This window comes from Ambystoma mexicanum, chromosome 5q (genome assembly GCF_040938575.1).
Source record: "Ambystoma mexicanum isolate Mex_15411 chromosome 5q, UKY_AmexF1_1, whole genome shotgun sequence".
Classification (NCBI taxonomy): domain Eukaryota; kingdom Metazoa; phylum Chordata; class Amphibia; order Caudata; family Ambystomatidae; genus Ambystoma; species Ambystoma mexicanum.
The window spans coordinates 1,260,085,350-1,260,110,652 of record NC_090933.1 but is presented as its reverse complement, the minus strand read 5'-3'; the positions used below and the strand labels follow the sequence as shown (position 1 = coordinate 1,260,110,652).

Here is a 25,303-nt window from a genome sequence, read left to right as displayed (position 1 = left end):
CAGTGTCCTAACCACCTGACCACACCACCTCAGCAGTGTCCCGACCACACCACCTCTGCAGTGTCCTGAACACACCACGTCAGCAGTGTCCTGAACACACCACCTCAGCAGTGTCCTGAACACACCACCTCAGCAGTGTCCTGAACACACCACCTCAGCAGTGTCCTAACCACCTAACCATAACACCTCAGCAGTGTCCTAACCATCTGAGCACAGCACCTCAGCAGTGTCCTAACCATCTGAGCACAGCACCTCAGCAGTGTCCCAACCATCTGACCACAGCACCTCAGCAGTGTCCTATCTGACCACAGCACCTCAGCAGTGTCCTAACCACACCACCTCAGCAGTGTCCTAACCATCTGACCACCCCACCCCAGCAGTGTCCTGACCAAACCACCTCAGCCGTGTCCTAACCATCTGACCACAGCACCTCAGCAGTGTCCTAACCACCTGACCACACCACCTCAGCAGTGTCCTGACCACACCACCTCTGCAGTGTCCCGACCACACCACCTCTGCAGTGTCCCGAACACACCACCTCAGCAGTGTCCTGAACACACCACGTCAGCAGTGTCCTAACCACCTAACCATAACACCTCAGCAGTGTCCTAACCATCTGAGCACAGCACCTCAGCAGTGTCCCAACCATCTGACCTCAGCAGTGTCCTATCTGACCACAGCACCTCAGCAGTGTCCTAACCACACCACCTCAGCAGTGTCCTAACCATCTGACCACCCCACCCCAGCAGTGTACTAACCACCTGACCACACCACCTCAGCAGTGTCCTGAACACACCACCTCTGCAGTGTCCCGAACACACCACCTCAGCAGTGTCCTGAACACACCACGTCAGCAGTGTCCTGACCACACCATGTCAGCAGTGTCCTGACCACACCACGTCAGCAGTGCCCTAACCACCTAACCATAACACCTCAGCAGTGTCCTAACCATCTGAGCACAGCACCTCAGCAGTGTCCTAACCATCTGACTACAGCACCTCAGCAGTGTCCTAACTATCTGATCACACCACCTCAGCAGTGTCCTGAACACACCACGTCAGCAGTGTCCTGACCACACCATGTCAGCAGTGTCCTGACCACACCACGTCAGCAGTGCCCTAACCACCTAACCATAACACCTCAGCAGTGTCCTAACCATCTGAGCACAGCACCTCAGCAGTGTCCCAACCATCTGACCACAGCACCTCAGCAGTGTCCTAACTATCTGATCATACCACCTCAGCAGTGTCCTAACTATCTGATCACACCACCTCAGCAGTGTCCTGAACACACCACGTCAGCAGTGTCCTGAACACACCACGTCAGCAGTGTCCTAACCACCTAACCATAACACCTCAGCAGTGTCCTAACCATCTGAGCACAGCACCTCAGCAGTGTCCTAACTATCTGACCACAGCACCTCAGCAGTGTCCTAACCACCTGACCACACCACCTCAGCAGTGTCCTGACCACACCACCTCTGCAGTGTCCCGACCACACCACCTCTGCAGTGTCCCGACCACACCACCTCTGCAGTGTCCTGAACACACCACCTCAGCAGTGTCCTGAACACACCACCTCAGCAGTGTCCTAGCCACCTAACCATAACACCTCAGCAGTGTCCTGACCACACCACCTCTGCAGTGTCCCGACCACACCACCTCTGCAGTGTCCCGACCACACCACCTCAGCAGTGTCCTGAACACACCACCTCAGCAGTGTCCTGAACACACCACCTCAGCAGTGTCCCAACCATCTGACCTCAGCAGTGTCCTAACGATCTGACCACAGCACCTCAGCAGTGTCCTAACCACACCACCTCAGCAGTGTCCTAACCATCTGACCACCCCACCCCAGCAGTGTCCTGACCAAACCACCTCAGCAGTGTCCTAACCATCTGACCACAGCACCTCAGCAGTGTCCTAACTATCTGACCACAGCACCTCAGCAGTGTCCTAACCACCTGACCACACCACCTCAGCAGTGTCCTGACCACACCACCTCTGCAGTGTCCCGACCACACCACCTCAGCAGTGTCCTGAACACACCACGTCAGCAGTGTCCTGACCACACCACGTCAGCAGTGTCCTGACCACACCACGTCAGCAGTGTCCTAACCACCTAACCATAACACCTCAGCAGTGTCCTAACCATCTGAGCACAGCACCTCAGCAGTGTCCTAACCATCTGACTACAGCACCTCAGCAGTGTCCCAACCATCTGACCACAGCACCTCAGCAGTGTCCTAACTATCTGATCACACCACCTCAGCAGTGTCCTGAACACACCACGTCAGCAGTGTCCTGACCACACCACGTCAGCAGTGTCCTAACCACCACACCTCAGCAGTGTCCTAACCATCTGAGCACAGCACCTCAGCAGTGTCCTAACCATCTGAGCACAGCACCTCAGCAGTGTCCCAACCATCTGACCACACCACCTCAGCAGTGGCCTAACCATCTGACCACAGCACCTCAGCAGTGTCCTAACCATCTGACCACACCACCCCAGCAGTGTCCTGACCACAGCACCTCAGCAGTGTCCTAACCATCCGACCACACCACTTCAGCAGTGTCCTGACCACACAACCTCAGCAGTGTCCTAACCACCTGACCATAACACCTCAGCAGTGTCCTAACCATCTGACCACCCCACCCCAGCAGTGTCCTGACCAAACCACCTCAGCAGTGTCCTAACCATCTGACCACCCCACCCCAGCAGTGTCCTGACCAAACCACCTCAGCAGTGTCCTAACCATCTGACCACACCACCCCAGCAGTGTCCTGACCACACCACCTCAGCAGTGTCCTAACCATCTGACCACACCACCTCTGCAGTGTCCTGACCACACCACCTCAGCAGTGTCCTGACCATACCACCTCAGCAGTGTCCTAACCATCTGATCACACCACATGAACAGTGTCCTGACCAAAGCACCTCAGCAGTGTCCTAACCATCTGAGCATACCACCTCAGCAGTGTCCTAACCATCTGACCACAGCACCTCAGCAGTGTCCTAACCATCTGACCACACCACTTCAGCAGTGTCCTGACCACACAACCTCAGCAGTGTCCTAACCACCTGACCATAACACCTCAGCAGTGTCCTAACCATCTGACCACCCCACCCCAGCAGTGTCCCGACCAAACCACCTCAGCAGTGTCCTAACCATCTGACCACACCACCCCAGCAGTGTCCTGACCAAACCACCTCAGCAGTGTCCTGACCACACCACCTCAGCAGTGGCCTAACCATCTGACCACACCATCCCAGCAGTGTCCTGACCACACCACCTCAGCAGTGGCCTAACCATCTGACCACACCATCCCAGGAGTGTCCTGACCACACCACCTCAGCCTTGTCCTAACCATCTGACCACACCACCCCAGCAGTGTCCTGACCACACCACCCCAGCAGTGTCCTGACCACACCACCTCAGCAGTGGCCTAACCACCTGACCATAACACCTCAGCAGTGTCCTAACCATCTGACCACCCCACCCCAGCAGTGTCCTGACCAAACCACCTCAGCAGTGTCCTAACCATCTGACCACACCACCCCAGCAGTGTCCTGACCAAACCACCTCAGCAGTGTCCTAACCATCTGACCACACCACCCCAGCAGTGTCCTGACCAAACCACCTCAGCAGTGTCCTGATCACACCACCTCAGCAGTGGCCTAACCATCTGACCACACCATCCCAGCAGTGTCCTGACCACACCACCTCAGCAGTGGCCTAACCATCTGACCACACCACCTCAGCAGTGTCCTGACCAAACCACCTCAGCCGTGTCCTAACCATCTGACCACACCACCCCAGCAGTGTCCTGACCACACCACCTCGGCCGTGTCCTAACCATCTGACCACACCACCCCAGCAGTGTCCTGACCACACCACCTCAGCAGTGGCCTAACCATCTGACCGCACCATCTCATCTCAGATCACTCTGTCCTAACCATCATATGGCATGTACTTTAGCGTGGAGAGCATGCCTACTTTAATCCATAACACGTTGCCCTTACAATCCGACCCCACAACATGAGAAGCAGTAGCCCAAGCTTCAGCGCAGTGGCCTAAGCGTGAATTTACACCGGCTGCCTAAGCTCAGAACCCAGTGTTCCAACAGGCCACATACCTTTCAAATGCGATGCTCTAATCCTACAATCAGCTCAGAAGTCATTGCCTCCTTAGACAAGAGTGCCCAGGACATTGGACTACACTTAATCAGATCACAAACAAGGCCACGGAAGGCCGTATGCCACGCCTCTTGACATCAGGGCCTTGTGATCATGCCTCCTCAACTCGCTACTACAGGTGCCATCCTCATCTCAGATCACCTGCCCGCTGGCATCCAGGGCAATGACTAGGATGTTTGCCAAGTCCTCCTCCCTGGCTAATGGCATGTATGTGCTTAATCTCTTACTGTGGAGCATTCCTGGAGACACCACCTTGGCTCTTGACATGAAACGCAGTGCCTTCATTATTATACGGGGTGCATCTGAAACTTTTCATTTACATAAGCCCATTTTTTTCCCTTAGAAAGCCATGTTTGAGTGTTTCGTGATTCCACAACTTCCATTTTTATAATTACAATGTTTTTATCTGATCTGCATCAAGCAAGGGACTTCATCACAGCTTTCTGCCAGCCCTACTAGGGTCATAATGCCCAGGGTTTGACCAGCCCTGCATGATGCCAGCTCAATCTCTGCTCTTCATCAAGTGTCCCTATGGGCCACAGGCTCTTTTTCAAAGCTGGAAAGCTATCAGTCGTCACCTCCTCAATTTACTGCCTACTCAGCCTATCCCTGCTCAACGGGGAGCAAAGTGCGTACATGCTCGAAGCTCAGAACAAAGGGCCTGCTTAGTCTATACCTTCTCAACCTGGAGCAAAATGCACACACGCTCGAAGGTCAGACCAAAGTGCCCGCTTAGTCTATACCTTCTCAACCTGGATCAAAGTGCGCACAAGATCGGAGCTCTGAACAAAGTGCCCGCTTATTCTATACCTTCTCAACCTGGAGCAAAGTGCCCACACGTTCGAAGCTCGGATCAAAGTGCCCGCTTAGTCTATACCTTCTCAACCAGGAGCAAAGTGCGCACAAGATCGAAGCTCGGAACAAAGTGCCCGCTTATTCTATACCTTCTCAACCTGGAGCAAAGTGCCCACACGCTCGAAGCTCGGATAAAAGTGCCCGCTTAGTCTATACCTTCTCAAGCTGGAGCAAAGTGCGCACACACTCGAAGCTCGAAACAAAGTGCCCGCTCAGTCTATAACATCACAACCTGGAGCACAGTGCGCACACGATCGAAGCTCGGAACAAAGTGCCCGCTTAGTCTATACCTTCTCAAGCTGGAGCAAAGTGCGCACACACTCAAAGCTCGGAACAATGTGCCCGTTCAGTCTATAGCATCACAACGTGCCCAATTTGGCTTACAGATCCACTTACATCTATACCTAATCTCAGAAAAGGTGCTGGGCTCCTCAGCCTGGAGGATAATATTCACACCCCTCAGCTTGGGACCAAGTGCCTACTCAACCACACCTGAAATACTTCCTTGCTGCTGACATGATAGCTAGGTTCTCCCCTAAAATCTTCATGGGTGCTTAGGTTCGTTTTTCATGTAAGTTAAAAGAAGGTCGGGTTGGAGAATGCACCTCCTGTGCTGAGCTTGGGGGTCCATCTCCAGAGGGAGTGCCAGAGATCTGAATAGCAAAACTGGCGAGGTAATGTTAGAACAAAATCAGAGCAGGGTTGACCGATGTCCTCAACTTATGAAGAATCCTCCGAATCATGGTCGTCAAGGATACAGTGCCTCGTTCGACCAATCAAATAGGCCAGAGAGTTGAGGCCAAGTAGCAAACAGTAGCATATTGGCGACGCCAAGCTTTCTGGTGTGTGGTAAATTGGTAAGTCTATGGAAAGCCAGAGAGTTGAAGGTTTGTTCAGGAAACTAAGGACTTGGGGCTTCAATTTGTGCGCAGCCAGATGGTGTCTGCTAAGAGCTGTTGCACTGCACTGCCCCCTCCCCAAACTGAACTGTCCAATCCCAAAGATTTGTTGTTAAGTTGCAGAGATGGTGCACAATCTTGCTTATGCAAATTGAACAAAGCAGTGGACAATGCCAGAAAAATTGGTTTTGGCTCCAAATACATGATGCTATGGAGGCTGGGGGCAACCAGGACTGTGAGACTTCAGATTTAGGTAATGCCCCCTGCCACTAATTCTAAAGATTCCCCTGTGACGATGCCTGGGTAAAAGGCAGATGTTATAATTTTCAAGAAGAATGTGTTCTCAGGACTTGTACCGAGAGATTGAACTAACAAGAGAGGAATTGAGATGTTCGTGAATTGAAACTCCATACATTGATCCCAGTTTCTCGACAAATGCCGCTACAACAGCTTCGTTCTCAGTATGCCCCGAGGGAGATCATGAGTGCAAGGGGCTGTGAGGCCTAGCGGTGTCTGGAACTGTGAGGGATTCGACCATCCGCACGGGGAGTGTGCGCCGCTTGCCTGCGCTTTTTATGATGATTTTTTAGGAAGTGGAATGATGGGAGATCAACCTCTGAAAAAGTGTGGGTCTAATCCTCACACATTTTCTAATGCTGGCCGCACAACAAACACATAGTCCAGTGTACTCTGTGGGACGCAGCCTACAGGCGCAGTCCTCCCTGTCACATTTATTTGACAGGTGACAGCGAGGGGTGCACAAAAACATCCAGAGGAGAAGGGCAACACATTCCTCCTCCCATGGCCTGCCTAATTAACTATCAAAGGCTCCATGGAACCGCCCTGTTCTATTGTCTAAGTTCTGTGTGGGGGCGATGCATACTGATGCGAGTTAATTGAAGCAGGCCTACGAATAGGCCTGGTCACAGAACTTAACAATGGGCAGGAAAACTAACACCACTTTGATATGCAATGTTTCACCTTGAAGCTAGCTCCCACTCCTCTGTACGAAGGGCGGTGAATGTCATGTCTGGGACAACTGTTTATAGTAGGCAAACTCGCTTTGAGAGGGACGAAGTATGTAATTTGAGGGAGACAGAAGTCTGTTCTCACCACAAACTTCAAGGGAGACCTGCGCTTTGATCAAGAGCCACAGAGGGCTCAGTGAACCCGAGAGACACTTTGATCTACAACAGACAGGAAGATGGGTGGGATTTAGGAGTTCATGTTGTCACCTTTTACCTTTCCTGTTGCAAAGCACTCTGGTCCTGACCTCAACCATAACAGATGATTGTTGGTGGTGACCCCAGATTGGTTCCTTGAGGTAGGCTTAGCCTGCACCAATCACTGGGGCCCATTTGGCTTTAAAAGAGGGCTGAGCCCCTCACTTAGCAGATCATCCGACGACTTTGAAAGGAGTAAGTAGAATGACTCATTTGGACCCTGCTGAAGGTACAGTCTGCCTTACATCTGCCGCCAGTGAAGTAAGGTCAGGATTTCCAAGAGGGAAGCAAGATCCCTCCCATAAACACCTGCCATGGAACAGAGGGAGATACTGGACTCAGAGGACCCGTCCAGCAGCCCCAGAACCGGTACCCAGCCAGCACAAAGCATGCTCTGCTAGGTTCTGCCAGCAAGCTTCCTAGGTGAGAAGTGCCAGAGAGTCTCTGAACAAAGGACAAGGCTGCTGCCTGCAAATTCGCAGTTTAGGGCCATCTGCCTTGAAAGGAAGCTAGGAGTGCCAAACAAGCATCAACCAGTGTCCATCTTTTAAGGACATTTTTGAGGCTGTCGAGCCCTCGAACCGCAACCAGCTGCACCACTGACTGTTGTCACGCTGCACTCACTCAAGCTGTCTGAGATGCCTCGAACAGCGTTCCAGATTCACCAATCAGCACAGAGATGATTCTTGACCCCGAGCCGCCGTGTAGACCAGTCTGCAGCCGTTAGTCCAGCCTCGCTTGATGAACTCCCTGCTGCCTGAAACCCGCAGCTGTCTCCCATCTTGAACTCTGTCACAGGAGCTGCAAAGCACCCTGGAACTGACTCAACACTGTCGAGCATCAAGAATATCTCAAGCACCAGGTACATTGTGGTTCTGTCCCCCTGGTCCTTCTCCGATTATGCAGGTGAGGGAGCAGGTCACAACTACTCTCCAATATTCTTTTTAATTAAGGGTGTTTTGGGTGGTTGTACCCTTTCACCACCTCATCATTAGGGCTTGTGCAGTGCAGGCATACTTTGCTGGACGTGAGGTTGCCCACGTCCTCTTGTTGGCCAGTCTATATAGACTATTCCGGAAGCACCAAGACCCAAGTTGGACAATATAATATTATGGTATCGACCTCAAACCCAACTTTAAAGAATGGCATTCGCTTCACGCTCTTGGGGTTTCCATTCTAAGGGACATTGACACTTCTCACAGAGTCATGTGAAGCAATACAAACCCCAGACTCAGTGACTGAACAGAACCGGCCAACAAGAGCTCATCATTGCAAGGTAAGATCCAAACCATGACCTTAATCGGAAAGGCCCATTGGCCGACAGATGATTCCATTAGGGACAGAGAACCCTCTATGGCCAAGTCTTTCCCAGAGCCATGTGGCCGTATCTGCCAAATTCAGTGACTACGCTGCACCGGACATAAGCAATTCCTTCGGCCACCGTTGACTGAGGAACCTGTTCCTCTCCTGGTTCTACTGTTGATAGCACAGTATTGCCAAGTCCTCAAAAGGTTCCTCCCCCAGTAAATAGTATTAGATTCCCAAGGAAAATAAATAATTATGACTACAAAAGCAGCGGTTGCAGTAAAAGAAGATGTCAGATGAGATCGATTTGCATTGGATAAATGGCTAAAAGGCAAGGTCTACCACGGCTCAATAAAAAAAAAAAAAGAAATTGCGCACCCTTTGATCCCTGGTGAAGGCTCTTTCGAGCGATTACAGTAATACAGAGCCCTCATTTTTCAATGATCCGAGCGTTGAAGCCAAAAATAACATTTGTTTCTTGAGAAAAGGTCCTGCGATAGGATTCATGGCCTAAAACAAGAACGGTTTCTAGGCACTTGATAATTAGGTCTTAGATGTGCTGGACACCTGCGGCGTGAAGTGCACACACATCAATGTAGTGGATGCACTGAACACTAATTGATGGACTTGCGCAGCCATGTTATACAGGTTTTATTCTATATGACTTGTAATGGCCACCAGTGGTGGTGGCCAACGATGGGGTAGGGTCTCTTTGGTACATCTGCTGCCTGCAAATGAGGAGCCTTTGTCAAAGCCACAAGTAATGTCTGGTTTCTTAGGTAGATTCAGGTTGGCATCAAGGTGCAACTCAGAAGGGCATGGTATGGCTTGGGAAGCCAGAATGGGCAACAGTGGCCACGCGATCACCCCCAACCCCCAAGTAACGATGGCCGTGATGCAACAGTACGCTTAAAGGACTGGCCAATAATTCGACATAAAACTATGTCCCAGATTTCAGCCATGACGGTTTAGGGATGAAAACTCAGGCGAGTTCTCCCAAGTAACTACATACAACAAACTCCAAAGCCCGATGCAGGCAACCTCTTAGTGCTGTAGACTTCCCTCCACGCCGAGCATCTTAGTCCTCAACGGAGGTCTGAGCATAAGGCGCACCGTGAGATATTAGGAACTGTGTCCTTTAGAAGCCTGACTTGTGTCACACCTTCGCACACCCGTCCCTGTAGGTCCCAGATGTGATATTTCCCAAACCTATATTCTGGGTGGTGTCCGGTGGAAGCAGAGTGGTAGGCCAGCTCAGCAATCCACTAGCACGTGCTCCAGCTCAGCAATCCACAAGCATGCGCTCCAGCTCAGCAATCCACAAGCATGTGCATGCATGGACTTAGCCATTTGTTTTGGAGCTGCAAGAAGCAGTTCCTGGTCTTGCCACTAGTTACCCGGCGTCCTCTAGTAGGTCTTGGACTAGGACAGGGCCTGGTGCAGACCAAAGTTTGCAACAATAACAAACCAAAAAGAAAAAAAGGAAATATTTAATGTCAAACAAAAATAGCAAAATTGAAAAGGGTTTTAGTGACACTGTGGGCGGGAGGATCCAGCGCCCCTTTCTGTAATGACATGGATCAGGCAGTCAGTGGCCTGCTGAGTGCCCCTGCAACAGGATTCCTGCTCTACTCCCCTGCAGCCCTCAGACATCTGCCACCCCCTCGCTCCCAGAGCTGCCGAATCCCGATATCGTCTACGTGTCAATGAGACCAGTGACAGCCCCTGACGCACACTGGGAACATCCACACAGAGCCATCATTCCTGCAGAATAGCCATAGAGAGCAGGAGAGCAGCTGCCCTGTGTCAAAAGATCTGATGCTACAGGCCTGGGATTTATCCTGCACACCCGCTGCCATTTGCATTGTCTCCCGGCACTTTGGCAGACCGGAATGAGGAGTGGGTGGGTTAGGTTAGTAGGAAGAGAGCTTTGCTGTTGTGTTGGATGGAGCGTGCAGTTTGAAAGTGCCCCTTTACTGTTTATGGGACAGTGTCTAGGTACTCTATATCCAGGGCCTAGATTTAGTTGTGTCCAGATAGCAGCCTTGCGTGCCCGTAGTGCTAGGCTGCATTGGGTAAAGTGGTGGTATGTAAGTCGCTTGTAGGGGTGTAGAGTGCTGCTGTTAGAGGTCTGTAGGGAGGGATTTTAAATAGCAGACTGTGAGTGGCTTAGTTGGTCTGCACAGACACTACTCAAATTAGGATGGCAAAGCAACTGCACTCACTTTCTATCCGTTTCTGTTTGGACTATTAGGCGCTATGGTTCCGGGGGTGCTAGTCTGGCAGTTTTCCATGCAGATGCCGTGAAGATACAGCATCCACAGGGGTCTAGAGCGAGCGGGACAGATACTCCTAGAAGGGTGGAGCAGTTGAGGACTGCTAGATCTTCTGTGTATAATGGCTCGCGGATAGGCGCTGGTCTGCACTGGAGCATCCACAGGGGTCTAGAGTGAGCGGGACAAACTCCTACAAGGGTAGAGAAGTTGAGGACTGATAGACCTTCTGCATATAATGGCTCGCGGATCGGTGCTGGTCTGCACCACAAAGACTCTTCTGTGCGTCACTTACACACCTAGTGAAGCATGTGGTTCACAGTTTCAGTCGGGCAAATCCACTGGAGAACAAAGCTCTCCGAAGACACAGCTTTGCCCCTAGGATTGAGGAGACATGGACTCGTCATAAAGATCTAGAAGAAGGACGGTGTGACTCCAGGAGAAACACTTTGTCGCCCGTTGATCCCCGTGCCCTCAAGGCCCTTTTGCCTCACCCCGCTCCCCTCTCCGCACATCTCCCCACTCCTTTTATAAATCATTATATATTGCTCTATAGCTTTGATTGCGCAATACAAATTCCATAAATACTAATAACTAACCCGAAAGGCAGGAGAACTTATAATTTAGGGCCTAGCACCATTGGAGCCCTGCATTCACCGCCAACATCCAGAATAACAAAAGTGGCCCAAGCTGGCACATGTGACCTTCAAGTCAGGCCTACCTACTCTTGCCCTTTCCTCCCGCTTCTCCATTAACTCATCATTCACAAATCGTCACCAGACAGGTAGTCACTCAGATTTCACACAAATCATCATCAGACAGGCATTCACTCATACTTCACACAAATCATTATCAGATAGGCGTTCACTCATATTTCACACAAATCATCAGACAGACGGACATTCACTTATACTTCACACAAATCATCAGGCACATTCACTCATACTTCACACAGATCATCATCAGGCACATTCACTCATACTTCACACAAATCATCATCAGGCACATTCACTCATACTTCACACAAATCATCATCAGGCACATTCACTCATACTTCACACAAATCATCATCAGGCACATTCACTCATACTTCACACAAATCATCATCAGACGGGCATTCACTCATACTTCACACAAACCATCATCAGACAATTATTAAACACATGTTCGCAGAGTGTCAAGGTGGGGCTGCACGGGTGGGCGTTTCTGACGTTCTGGGGCCAGACTTTCTATAGCAAGTTTTCAGTCAGCTGTTGGCCAATGTTCTTGAACAAAAAACGTACTGCTCAGAACTTCAGGATGCTTCCAAGGACCCTCTCTTTTAATTATGGGCACCAACTTGTAAGCTGGTCCTAAAGTATTTGGCAATTATTGACCAGTTGTAGCATAACACATAAATTGACAGTGAGAAACAAGTTCCAGCAGAGCATGGAATGCATGCCCGTGGTCCATTACTGATTAGACATTTAGTCAACGTTTCTTGTATGATTATTCCATGTGGGAGTTACCATTGTTGCACAAGTGTGTGCTGTACGACAGGAGTGTCCTTCACCAGGCATCTCTTCTGATAACTCCTGGCGACAACCGAACACCCAATTAGGCTCGGCACGACCAGCAAGAACAAATGACACATGGACGCGGCAAATGTGACAACACTCAAGATTACATTTCGAGCCGTCATTGGCGCCACTGAAAAGTGAAATAACATGAAAAGACTTAATACGAGCAGCGTGAGCTCTGGAGGGGAGAGGGGGAGGAGAGAGAGAGGTTGGGTTTATCAATTGCGACAGGCTGATGCCCACCACCCGGCTCAGGGGTGTCGGTGTGCATCAGTCCCTTTTCTGTGTCCATGCCTGCCTGGTCCAGTAACATGATACAGGGTACAGGTGACTTTACTGTGGGACACTGAACAGAAACAAGGCCACAAGCTGTGAGAAGCGCTGCTGATGCCGAAGTGGCTTCTCCCAGCGGAAGCCATGTCAGTAAGACAAAAGATTGGAATCAAAATAAATAGTAACATAACACAGGCTACAGTACATAGAACATTTTGATTATTCGCAAGTGGTTACCCTGTTATGACAGTTAAAATCTATTTACAGTGGCCTGCCCAAAAATTGCATTATATATACAGAAAGAGCAAAGCTGGTGAAAGAAAGTCCAGGGAAGGCCAACACGAGCCTCAGTCCTTTCAGAGTCCCTCGTCCTGGAGGTCAACCCAAGGGAAAGGCTTCTTGTATTTGTGAAAGACAGGAAGGACAGAGGCGGAAAACCATGATCCAGGGATCATCTCTCGACGGCATCAGCAGATTTTCACATTACGAGGTGCCATTTGGCACTGGTAAATTCTTCGCTCTAAAGTGGGCTGCAATGAGTATGAATACAAACTTGGGCAGTGAAAACAGGAAACATGAGTGCTGTTTACCTTTGAAGAGACACTGTCATATGCGATATGGGAATTTATAATGTCATGGTGGTAAAAAAAGAACAGCACTGATGCATCAATATCAATAAACAAACAGACTCTAAAAGTCTCTTCGAAGTAAAAATAAAGAATTAAAAAAAATGTCATATACAATGGTTCACAAAGCTTACTCAGAGTTAAACTGTTGATAGGGTGCGTAGAGTTGGCCAGTGATTTGAAGAGAGAGATTTACACACAGGTGCACACCAAAGAGTGAGCGGGCAACAAGAGGACAGGAAAAAACAGAAAGAGGAGAAGAATTGTAGGTTTGTGAGATGAGGATAGCGAAATAAACAGGAGATCAGAGAGTCAGACAGATATTCGAACAGTGTCCGCAGATTGAATGGCAAACTGAAAGAATAAAACCAACCTAAGCACCATTTAAAGGCTAAGACTGCAAATCAGACACTGTGCTGCTTACATTGCTGTAGAGATGGTCAATGATTACATTTGAGAAACCCCTGGATATTGCAATGCAATGTTCCATCTCTGCTAAGTGAAGGGGGCCAGAATGAGCCGCAATTTCCACCCATAATGGCAAATGCACACAGGGACAATTGTGACTTTATTCGTGTCTACATTCTACTACTAACATTGACCACATATGTACAAGATACAATGTGTTTGCTTTATTATATATGTACTTTTTAAACTCACAGGATTGTTTAGTGCTTGACCTGAGAAGTTTGCAAAAAAACAATTTCTCTAAGTTCCAAAATGACATAAGCATGACCACTACCCACGTTAGCTAGATTTCTGATGATTTCTTCTACGGTATTCATTATATAGAGGGAGTTCCTTAAAGATTGCTGCAAAGTGGAGACTGCTCTCCAGCTCCATTCGCTTGCCCCACAGAGGAGGTATGAGTGCTATCAACTGTGAGCAATAGAACCAGGAGATCCAATTTCTAATCCCGGGTTCCACAAAACAATTTTGTGACCCTGACCAAATCACTCTTTAGGTCTCAGTTCCATTGTCTGCCAATACTGGGAAAAATTATAAACAGGGTAAAGGCCAGTATAATGCTGTATATAAAAATTGAAATGTCCATTTATTTTGTTGCTTTATGCAGTTAGTACATTGCTTGGAGTGTGACCGTAGGCAATCAATGTATTCAATCGACATCGTAATTGTGAAAAGGGATGTAACACGCAAGTTTCTACGAGGTGAGAAACTTGCCGTTTTTCATGAAATCAACATTGGGGGCTGTGTGGCACTATAAAGTATCCAATGATACCTGCCAATAACAGTAGCATCAATTTGACAGGCCTATCAATAAATATGATATGTAGGGTGGCCTTGTGCGAGATTTGGTCAAGAACTGTCTCCCATTTGATTTCCAGTTCCTTCTTGCATTGTTGGCAAGAATTCAAGATCTGCACTTCTCCGAGAGGCGGACTTGCACTCCAAAATACAATTCTGCTAAGAGTCACAATCTGCAGTCATGAAACGTGCAATGCACCTAGGAATTTCTATACAATATATTTTACGTGATATCATCAGCGGATTTTTTATGCTCCGCAGTACATTAGGTCAGTGATGGTTCCTGCACCACAAGAACGGGTAGAGTAGTATAGCAATGGGTCTTGCACCACAGGAGGGGCAGAGTAACACAACAATGGGTCCTGCACCACAGCAGGGGTAGAGTAGTACAGCAATGGGTCCTGAAACACAGCAGGGGTGGAGTAGTACAGCAATGGGTCCTGCACCACAGCAGGGGTAGAGTAGTAGGTCCTGCACCACAGCGCAGGTTGGACACAATGATCAGGGGCATCCATTGTTCCTGCACCATGGACTCTGCACCACAGCAGGCGATTGCTCACAATGATCCATGGGTATTTAGAAGATTAGTGCAGCGATCGACCCTACACCAGTGCATTGGACCCAATGATCAGGGGGTGCTAGTATATTAGTTCATGAATGGTTCTTACACCGCAACAGGGTGTTGGACACAATAATCCATGGGGGCTTTGAACATTAGTACAGCAATGGTTCCCACACTAGAGCAAGGGGGTTGGAAACCCTGACCCACGTGCCCCTAGTACATTAATACAGTGGGGGTTCCTGGACCCCCAGTAGGGGCATGGGGCAAAATGGCCCGGTGGTTTCTAGTACTTTAGCACAACATTGGCATGAGGACCACAGCAGGGGGTGGACACAATGACCCATGTGCCCTTGTATGTTAGGGCAGCAATCATCATTATGTGTGTTGCTGTAAAGCCTTCCAAGACAGAGTGCCACCGTTTCTAAGCGCTGATATTTTTACTCCAGGTATTGGCTCTGAATGCATCAATCTCGGAGGACGTAAGGCTTAGTGTTCACTGGAGCGGGATGCAAGCTCGCCTAGTGCACTCTGCCCCCATGTCATAGACCAGCACTTTGCTCACAAGCTACTCACCCAGAAGGTTTCTGCACCGCAGCACAGAAATTCAAGGGCGCCTTGTACATGAGTGCAGCGAGGGTTCCGGCAGAGGATCACGTGGGCCCACGCACGTCAGTACAGTTATGGTTGCTGGACAACAGCTGGGGCTTGCATATGATGCTGCAGATGGTCCAATGCGTACATTAATTAGCACATTGATGGTTCCCCCAGCATGACAGGGGCTTGGGCCCAAACGTCTATGCGATCCCTTGCGATTCTGGAGCCATTCACACCTGCAGAGAAATGCCTTGTGGTTCTGATCTCAGGGGACCAGAAAAGACCTCCAAGCAGAGCCCCTTAAAGATTCATGAAGCCGTCAGCAACTACATGGCTTATATCGATTTACCAGGGGCAATTAGTCATCCCTAGGGTGGCAATGACTTGTAAGTATTATCTTGTGGCTGACTCGCTCTTAAGCGGCAATTGCCCTCGCCTTCCAGGCGAGATAGATGGCTCTGCGACAAAGCCCGGCGGAGATTTCTGAGCCTATCACTGCTTTTGTAAATTGGAGCTCTGGAGCAGCTTTGAGAGAGGGAGGGATAAAACATTATTTTTGTATCTTCCGCTTTCTGCAGATTTCCCAATTCGGATTCAGACCCAGATTTCGGAAGAATTTGTTTTGAATGTAACTCTGCGACCGACATCCGAACAGTGGGGGAATCCCGCCCCTGACTACTCAGACATGTCATAATGTCTACTGCTGCCTCTACTGGCTGCCTCTGCAGGCTGGCTCTACAGGCTGCCTCTGCCGGCTGCCTCTACCAGCTGGTTCTGCCGGCTTGCTCTACTCGCTGGTCTTCGAAAGTTTCCTTAACTCAGCGGACATGGATTTGAGGGCAGGAAACCTACTCTCACAATATCTAAGATGCTTGGATGGTCAAATTCACAGGCAAACGGAAACGGCGAGTGCTCTATTTCAATGAGAAGAAAACATATAAATGCCCAGAGAGATTAACTGCTTTTCCCATTATGTGAACAGGCATTTTTGTTTCAATAGCTTCACAGTAAGCAATACTTGCATTACGTCCAAGAGGTTCACTGAGCCATAACCATAAACGTCCATGTAAAGCGTTGATGACTCAGCTAAAATCTTGGCAGCTTTGCTAGTAAATGTACCCTGCACACTGGGTGCAGTGGAAAAAGCCCTACAGGAAATCTACTCTCTGTACTCGACGGTCTAAAATGGTGCAGTATTTGGGCGGATGATAAATGCATCTGATCGCCTGCTGTCCATTCCATCATATCCAACATTTGGCAGCCATCTTCCTGCCGCTGGCTTTCAGCAGCCATTTTCAAAAATGTGGCATTCAGTAACCATCTTCCAGGACTGGTTATTTAGTCACCATGTTGGTACCTGGGTCACTTGGAGAGATGCAAACCCCACCCTTGTATCGGGCGTTTGGCAATATCTTACAAGATAGATTACTTGAGAGTCAACTTTTGGCCCTCATAAGTTTGCCCGTGTCGGAGACCATGGAAAAGTGATGCCAAGACGGTGGGGAACCCACTGAATCGAGAGCTCGTCTGAAAAGGCAATTTATTGGAAAAGAAGAGTGATCAGAACTCAATGTAATTATGCATTGTGGGCATGCATAGCTACAGACATCCTTGCAGAGGACACCACCATGATCAGGGAAATATGCTCATAGGCCGACTGGACAATTACTCACCTGTCCGGCCCAATGCCCGACAGCCGTCGAAAGCGCTACCACTGACATTCGTATCACGAGAACAAAAGTTTGCTGCGGGCTCCGCAGATAACCAGCCAACGTGTAGGCTTCTACTCGCGTGAATAATCCGAAAGCCTTGCAAAAGGGATAAGGATATTCCATGCATTTGGCGTTCGGGAGGAATCGGCCATTATCCACTCAAAGATGGCAGTTAACAGTACTTGATGTAAACCCAATACTTGGCAATTTGACTAGGGCGCTAGCTGAAAGGAACATGGCACCACACACTGTGCACAGCGGCTGAAGCTTCAAGCAGTAATGTTAAGCAATAATCAATGTTGCGTCTGGGGCTGAGCCGGATTCCAGACTGGGACAGATTGATGGAGTCCAAACTAGAATCACATTAGAAAAGCTTTCCACTCCATTAGTAGGCAGCAAAGAAGCAAAGGACATGGGCGTGCAGGTTGTTTTCCCACACCGACAGCACGGCTCATTGTGCCGACTCAAGGGAACGGACAGGGGAGTAGCATTAGCTTTACTTAGCGGCCGGTTACTGACGACACGTGGCCCAAGTTGAACTGCAGCCAACGTTCATGTGTCTTGTGGTGGGAAGTCAATATCACTTGCAGCCTTCCCCACAGTGCTCAAAGTCAATATCACTTGCAGCCTCCCCCACAGTGCTCAAAGTCAATATCACTTGCAGCCTCCTCCACAGTGCGCGGCGCACGTGCCGCTATGAACCAGTGACTGGCGCCTCTAAATGACGGATGAGATGGAGTCAGTTCTTTACAGACAGCCTTAACGAAGACCTGATGAGCATAGGATGGATCCCGGGCAGGCATGATAGGCGGAGTGGGTGAGGGGGAGGAACGGTTCTGATCGCATGCCCGCTAGCAGGTGCATGGTACATGGGGGTCAGCCCTTCTCTACCGCTCCCCCTCCCAAACCACCATGGGGGGCAGTGGATCTTTGGATATTAAAGCTATGATTATTCGCATGGCACCTCGCTCCTCGAAGGAGGGCGCCTTTATCCACTAACCAACCTTGCAAACTTACAGTGGCCTCAAACCCCTGCTGCCAGCATGAAGTGGCCTTTTCCAACGACTGTAGGGACACCAACTTTAAACAAACATCATAGCTCATAAGTATCCCTGAGGCACCCACTCAAATGAATGTCAATGGCGCGCTCACATTGCGACGCCGCTTGGGCAAGCATCGCCATGTGCGAGGGTGCTAGTTAGAGCTTTGGAAGGCTAGGAGCTACGAGATGCTAAAGCAGCTGCTCAAGCAAATATTGACATCGTGGCCTTTACTTGTTTTTAATTTTTAAGTACCTGCATTTCAAATTTTCAATATGGACTGCTTGAGGAGTTTCGATGGACTGGCAACAGTCTCACATTTGCAGCCAAACACCAGAGAGTTTTGTGAAATGCCACATCTGATGTAGATTAAGGGGCATGCAGATAATTGTGTCCGGCCCACCTGCGGAACTTGTTTTCAACCCACACCAAAAGGCACGATTGTTGATTTTGCTCCGTGTTTTCGTGTGCAAAGCAGTTGCTTTGTGGAGGAGTGAGTGTGCAGAAATGGTCAGCAGTCACAGGTCCTCCAAGCCTCGAACACCTCCGGATTAAAGTGCGTGTGGTTCACAGTAGACACCTAGGCAAGCTGAGATCTTTCGTCCAGGAAGTATAAACCTCAAGAGGTGGCGGCCTACACTGAAAGAGTGGTCCTGCCTCGTGGGTTCAGGAGGAGCTTGGTGGGTCATGTAAATCACCTTCCAATTTTGGGCTAGACCGGAAAATCGCAGATCACCTAGCAACTGAGAAGCCATGGCGTCTATTTTGAGTACCCCAGTGGCGCTCCTCACTGGGGTGGGGGTCGGTATCGCATCACTTTGGTTTGTTTGCTGCATGCAGTGGGTGGGTGTATGCAGTGGCATGTCCTGGGAGGAGTGGCCTGGGGTGGCACCTGTTACCCCTGAAATCGGATTGGCCACTCTAGGTGCCCCCCATTATCCTAAACTATGATCATTATGGGTGTGCCTCGTACTTCATTCCACCCCTGCATTAGTAGTGACTCACATGGGCCACCCCGGTCAAGAGAGTCTGGACACGCCACTGATATGTATGTCCACATGAATTTGGCATGCTCTGCCCCCGACCCCTAAGTTATTGGCAGAATTCCTGGGCTCAGGGGGACGTTTGGAATCTACTACGGAGGCTATGAAACCCCCACTTTCATATCGACGGACTCTATTCTCATTGGCGAAGGGGGCGTAAGCAGCACAGTGTGTAACGCAGGAGAAGCAACAAATGTAATATGAAAACAGTACACATTACACTTTGCCCTGCAGTACATAAGGGGCATAGGTGAAGTGTTTAGGGTCCGGACCCAAAGGAAACTGGCACAAATCCTTACTAAATGGCACCGTGCGCGACTTGTCTTAAAGTGCCCCGCCCCATGTATGGAGGGCAGAAAAGTGTACGAAAAACAAATGTAAAAACAATGACACACAAAGAGAAAAGCATATGTTAAGGATTACAGACATGGGGCTTCTGTGCCTGTCAATCGTTGACCCATTAATTAATCACATTTTTCCAGCCCCTTTGAATGTAAACACACAAAACCCTTGATGGGATTAGGGTTCCTTTATAGGTCAATCTGCCATCTGTCTGGAGCACATGGCCGGATCTCTGGGCAGAGGGCTGGCCGTGCCATTCCATAGCAAGGGTGCCCGTGTCCTTGGTGGATGCCTCGCCGACCTGTTCCACACAGTGCAAGGACTGACCCGTCTACTTCTCATTGTAACTACCTAAACCCAGTAATTTGTGGAGGCGTTTCCCAGGGCTCAACCCTGGTACTTATTGTTGAACCCGGCACTGTCTCAGATAAAGATTGATTATGAAGTAATGATAGTCAGTGCATCCATCAACCCCAATGAGCAGAGCGAGCTGTAGTTTAACCACAAATATGTCGAGACTTGGGGAGGAGCTGTGGGTGGAGGCACCAGTGGTGGGGAACTGCCTGCCCGAAGTTTCACAGACGTACTGGACAATATTGTGGCACTGGCACTTATTTCCTCTCAAACTAAGCACTTCCTAAACCCTGCTATTGCCCAATTTGTTTGAATGTAATTGATCGTATGGTAGATTTGTCCGAATACGACCAGTACCATTTGTTCGATATAAATTGGGTAATCCCAAACATGAGAAGCAGGGGCTGCCGGGGTGTCTCCCGCTCCCCATGTTCAGTAGGGATTGCCTGGGGGGTTGGTGAGTGGGTCAAAGTTTTGCCAGATTTGGCCACAGCAAAATTGTATTTGCAGCGAAATTGACTAAGGTCAATTCCGCCGTGAACAATTCTGCCACGATCAAATCACGTATATCCTAAACCACACCGCATAGATTTTCCACCATAATTTTCCACTTAGATGGCCAGTGCCAAAATAAGGAATTAAATGCTTGTGTGCCCAATGGGAGGTCACCAAGTTTAAATGTGGGACATGAGACTGTCACGGCGTGATAATTTGTGTAATTCACTACCTTTTCTCCTAATTTTTTAATTGAGTTAATTTAACCCTGGAAGTGGACATCAGGTCTACTTATGCTGAGCACTAGGACTGCTTTCTCTCAGACGCTGTACAATGCACAAGCCGGAACACACCTCAAATCGCTTTGTACCGGCACCGGGCAATGCCAGCCGGAAACAAAAAATTATCCACAAAACAGGGCCCCGCAATCGGGGAAGAGTGGAATTATGAATCTGCTTCCCTCTTGGAAAGATCAGATTCTATGGAAGTTGTGATGTCCCCAGTTCTCCCACGCCACTCACGAGGCCTTGCCCAACGACAACCCATCATTTACGAACATTGGCTTATAAGGGCGGCATATCAAAAATTCAGCAGTGGCACGCTGATGACCATTAATCCTAGTGTTGACCAAAGGACACCGATATCTAGGTAGCGGCCAGCTCTGTGATATTAAAAAAGGTTTTTGAAAAGAAGTCACTGGCACCGGGCAATCAGCCAGCGACACTGGAATGAAATCTGGATCTGGGGCAGGGTCTTAAACCAGACAAGGGTACAAGATGCAATATAGACCCCCAGCCTAAAGGAAGCAGCCTACAGGAAGCAGTCACTGTGGGTTTTTAAGGCAGAGGAAACTCCGGACAACACAAATGGGTTAATTTGTCACTGAAAGGCCAGATGGTGCGGCTGCTTTCACGGGTCAAGTGGCAGAGTCCAAAATGCCAACTTCCTACCTCAAAACCGAGGAGTAGTGAGTGGCTGGTGCTGTTTGCGGTGGCAGAGGGGGTTAAGGGATGCACATGGGGTACCGTTCAGTACAAATCCACTACATTGAGGGTGGCTGGGGTTGCGCATCAGGTGAACCCCAAAGGGGAAAGGCTGTGGGTGGAGGGCAGCTGCCACCTAGCCCCTCCCTAGCGATAGGGGATGAATCACCAATGCTGGCGTTCATGACACCCGAGAAGAGGAAAGCTGTGCTTCCAAAGCAGGTGAACGGGTTTAGAGAATACAGCCCCTCCAGGGGTATTATTTCATGGTGGGCATTTCTCATTCACAGTGAGGGACTTGCTTCCTCTGGGTTAAAAGGTTTTCCTGGGCACCCATCTGGGAATGCCGTCTGATAGGTCCTTGACCAAGTCAGCTTGATTGCCAAAGCCTCTAGAGTGCTGGAGGATTAGGGGCCTTATTATGACCAAAGTGAACAGCAGCCCAGATGCTTCTATGCAACATTATACTACGTCCCCATGTGCCTTAATAGGGTCTGCCTGCAATTTGAGGCAATGAGTAGTGGTAAGGGACTCTCACTGGTTCTGCACGCAGCGCACAAGTTGCTTCCACATCCCCATCCACCCAAAGGTAGGTAGCGCTCATGCCGCTTCCCATCCGCCCAAAGGTAGGTAGCGCTCATGTCTCTTCCGCATTCTCATCCACCCAAAGGTAGGTACAACATGCTGTACCTATAGAAACAGTACTTTATGGCCGTTTTGGCAATATAGTAAGGTGACCATTAGCCCCTCGGATACCAGACTGGGTATTATTGGTGACACCTTGAACTGTGCCCACTCAGCGTCTTGGTGTGCTATGCTCAACAAGGATAAACAGTGCTACAGTCCAATGCCACCCAAGGCCTCCTGTGGCTCATACCAGTAAGGCCTCCTCTGGCCACCAAGGCCTCCTCTGGCTCATACCACCAAGGCCTCCTCTGGCCGCCAAGGCCTCCTCTGTCATACACACACTCAACTAGGGACTCACTCTGCCCTACTCTCTGGAATGTCTATACAATTCAGTTTACAGGAAAGCAGAATATTCTCTGGGTCCAAATCCAGATGCACGTGTTTGATACTCGAAATTAGAAGGGTCTTTCATCAACGAATAGGCAGGAGTTGAAGGGTTTCAGGGTCCTCCACCCTGTTATTTTTAGTGGTTTTCACATTTTTCACAGGTTATACAACGTTTTTTCAAAGAAGTCAATCCTGGGGTAGCCTTACAAAAGCTAACCCTGATATCCTTGGAGGGGCCTTAGGAACCCATGACCCACAACCGTCTGATAGTGCGGAGGTGGGCAATTTGTCTTCTGCGATAACTGGGGTCCTTTCTGTCAGACGAAGTACCATTGAGGGAACAGGTCACTGTTTGTTCCATAGTTCAGTTGACAAAAGGAAAAAGGCTGGTGGTGACAGTGCTGGCTTCGGCGACAGACAACACAGGCCAGGTTCGGCGGTGCTGGCTTCGGCAACAGACTACACAGGAGAGGCCACTGGCACCTGCGGCACAGAGTGGACAAATGACGAGATGCTCTACAAACAGCTGTAAGGTCACTTCCCTTGATGACGTTCCCTTTAAAGTCTCGCTTGTGATTGGCTTTCGTTGTTTGAGCCGCCTCCTTCTTTCTACGTGTCTCACTGGGCTAAAGTGCAGATTCCAAGAAGCTGGTGTCCAGGTTCTGGATAAGGACCCGGATGAAGGACATTTCTTTCCTGGTGTTCTCAAAGATGATGCGCGGATCATCTGACTGGCAACGCAGGCAGTTTGGGGCCATGACCATGGCCAGGTTGTTCACATCCATCTTCGTGATCGCCACGTTGACCGGCTGCACAAACACCTGAGGCCAGAGGAGAAAGCACATGATTAGGTATTAAAGGAGCATCAAACCAAAGGAGGCGAGCAGTGACCTTATCAAATCCCAACTAACTTCCTTGTCTACGCAATATCATTGTTGCAATATATGCACTGACCATGGTTTTGAAGATTAAACCAGTCTATTTCACATTACATGAGATATTGACATAACTAAGTAAGATATCTTTCAAACATGAAGTCAGGAAATATATGAAATAGTACAATTTATGACCATAATTTTGCAATGGATCCCACATTGAATCAGCAATGGCATCAGTAACTGCATTATAAACTCATACACATGGTTGAAGACCACAAAGCAAAGATAACATTACACAACTGACTGTATCACCAGTGTTCAATGAGCGCCTGGACAGCACTCTCTCAGTTTATATATAATGTCCACCCTGCCTGCCTCCTCGCCACAGAGAACACATCCCTGGCTAAGCCGGAAATGTAGAAGGCACAACAAGAGGGGCCAATGAGCAAAGCAACCCGGAATCCAAAACTCTCCCTATCCCTCCAGCAATCCAGGAGTTAACGCAAGACCCACCAATTCAGGCAATCCTTGCCTCTACTCAACAGACTCGCAGCTCACCCCCAGGTACCACACCCCACGTAGATCCCCCTTCAGCCCCACTACCACAGTGTAATGGTCTGTCACCTCCCCCCTTAATGCACTCCCTCCATATTGAAGGATTTCTTTGATGACTATGCGACCCGCTTCCCATACTACCACCTAACTTCAGACTCTTAATGTTTCTCTCTAGTCTTCTATGACACCCCACACCATCTCACTGCCCATTAATGTATGTCAGACTAACAAAGGAAACTATATATAGAAAAAGTGCAAAACTATTGCGTCAATCACACACAAAAAGATGGTGTCAGATGTGTGATTTCAAGTTGGTGCTGCAGAAGAAATAGGTATGTGTCGTATTATGGGGTTGAGGGTTGTGTTTGTAGGAAAAGGAAAGTTTTAATAGTCAAAACAAGGATCTACTTCCACAGTAGTGGCTGCATGGGAAGATTAAATGCTATCAATGGTCACTGATACCCAATTTAATTTCAACTAGATTTCTATTATTCCAAACCTCGCTTGCGGCAACTGTTGTCATATGGTAAGGACTGCCGTGATGTCACATGCTCTATGCGCGTGACATCACCACTGTCATATAAACAATATCCAAAATGGCGGCCGGGTGCAAATTACACGCAGTACGCCAGATTTAGCAGTGAATCCTTACAGGACATCCCGGCTAGGACTAATGGAAGAGTGGAACTAGCCAAATTTAAATAGTAAGTATAAGATATCTTATAAAAGCATATACGAGCCAGGTAGACCCAGGAGACTATTCTAAGAACTAATAATGAATGTATGTTGCAGATGCAGAGAAGCAGTAGCAGTTACAGCAACACACGTTTACTGACTACCACAAGAAAATGTATATTTAGGCTAGACGTAAATACAGCCCATTTTGAGGGGTAAGGTCTAATTATTGCAAATCAGGCCAATATAGAGCCTCACTTATAAATTTGGTTGATAATTATTTATACACTAGACGCACACTTTTCATCTTTACACGGTGGTGCAGTTGCACAGCTCTGTTCATCTTGATGATTATATCATTTTATTTATTACATTGAGGTTACAGTGATGGGGTTTAAGGTGGTTAAGATTATAAAGTGTTACTATATGTGTGCAACGGAGTAATGATGAACCTGTTTATTTTCACTCTCCCTTTCTCTCCCAAGAAATATTTAACCTTTGATGGCAATTTCATTATGGTGAATACCAAAATTGAGTATGCTTATGACAATATCATTTGGACTGTGCTTATGTGTTATGT

At 48.8% G+C, this 25,303-nt stretch overlaps 1 protein-coding gene across 2 annotated transcripts in view; it reads right to left on the bottom strand.

Annotated features, from left to right (window-relative positions):
• Positions 1-12,045: 12,045 nt before the first annotated feature.
• The window catches only part of ARHGAP39 (Rho GTPase activating protein 39), a 1,402,702-nt gene continuing 1,389,444 nt past the window's right edge, over positions 12,046-25,303 (bottom strand). For both annotated transcript variants that reach the window (XM_069621770.1, XM_069621771.1), the window contains one exon: positions 12,046-23,436. In XM_069621770.1, the coding sequence (XP_069477871.1) occupies positions 23,242-23,436 (195 nt within the window). In that variant the 3' untranslated portion in view covers positions 12,046-23,241. The remainder of the gene's footprint in view (positions 23,437-25,303) is intronic.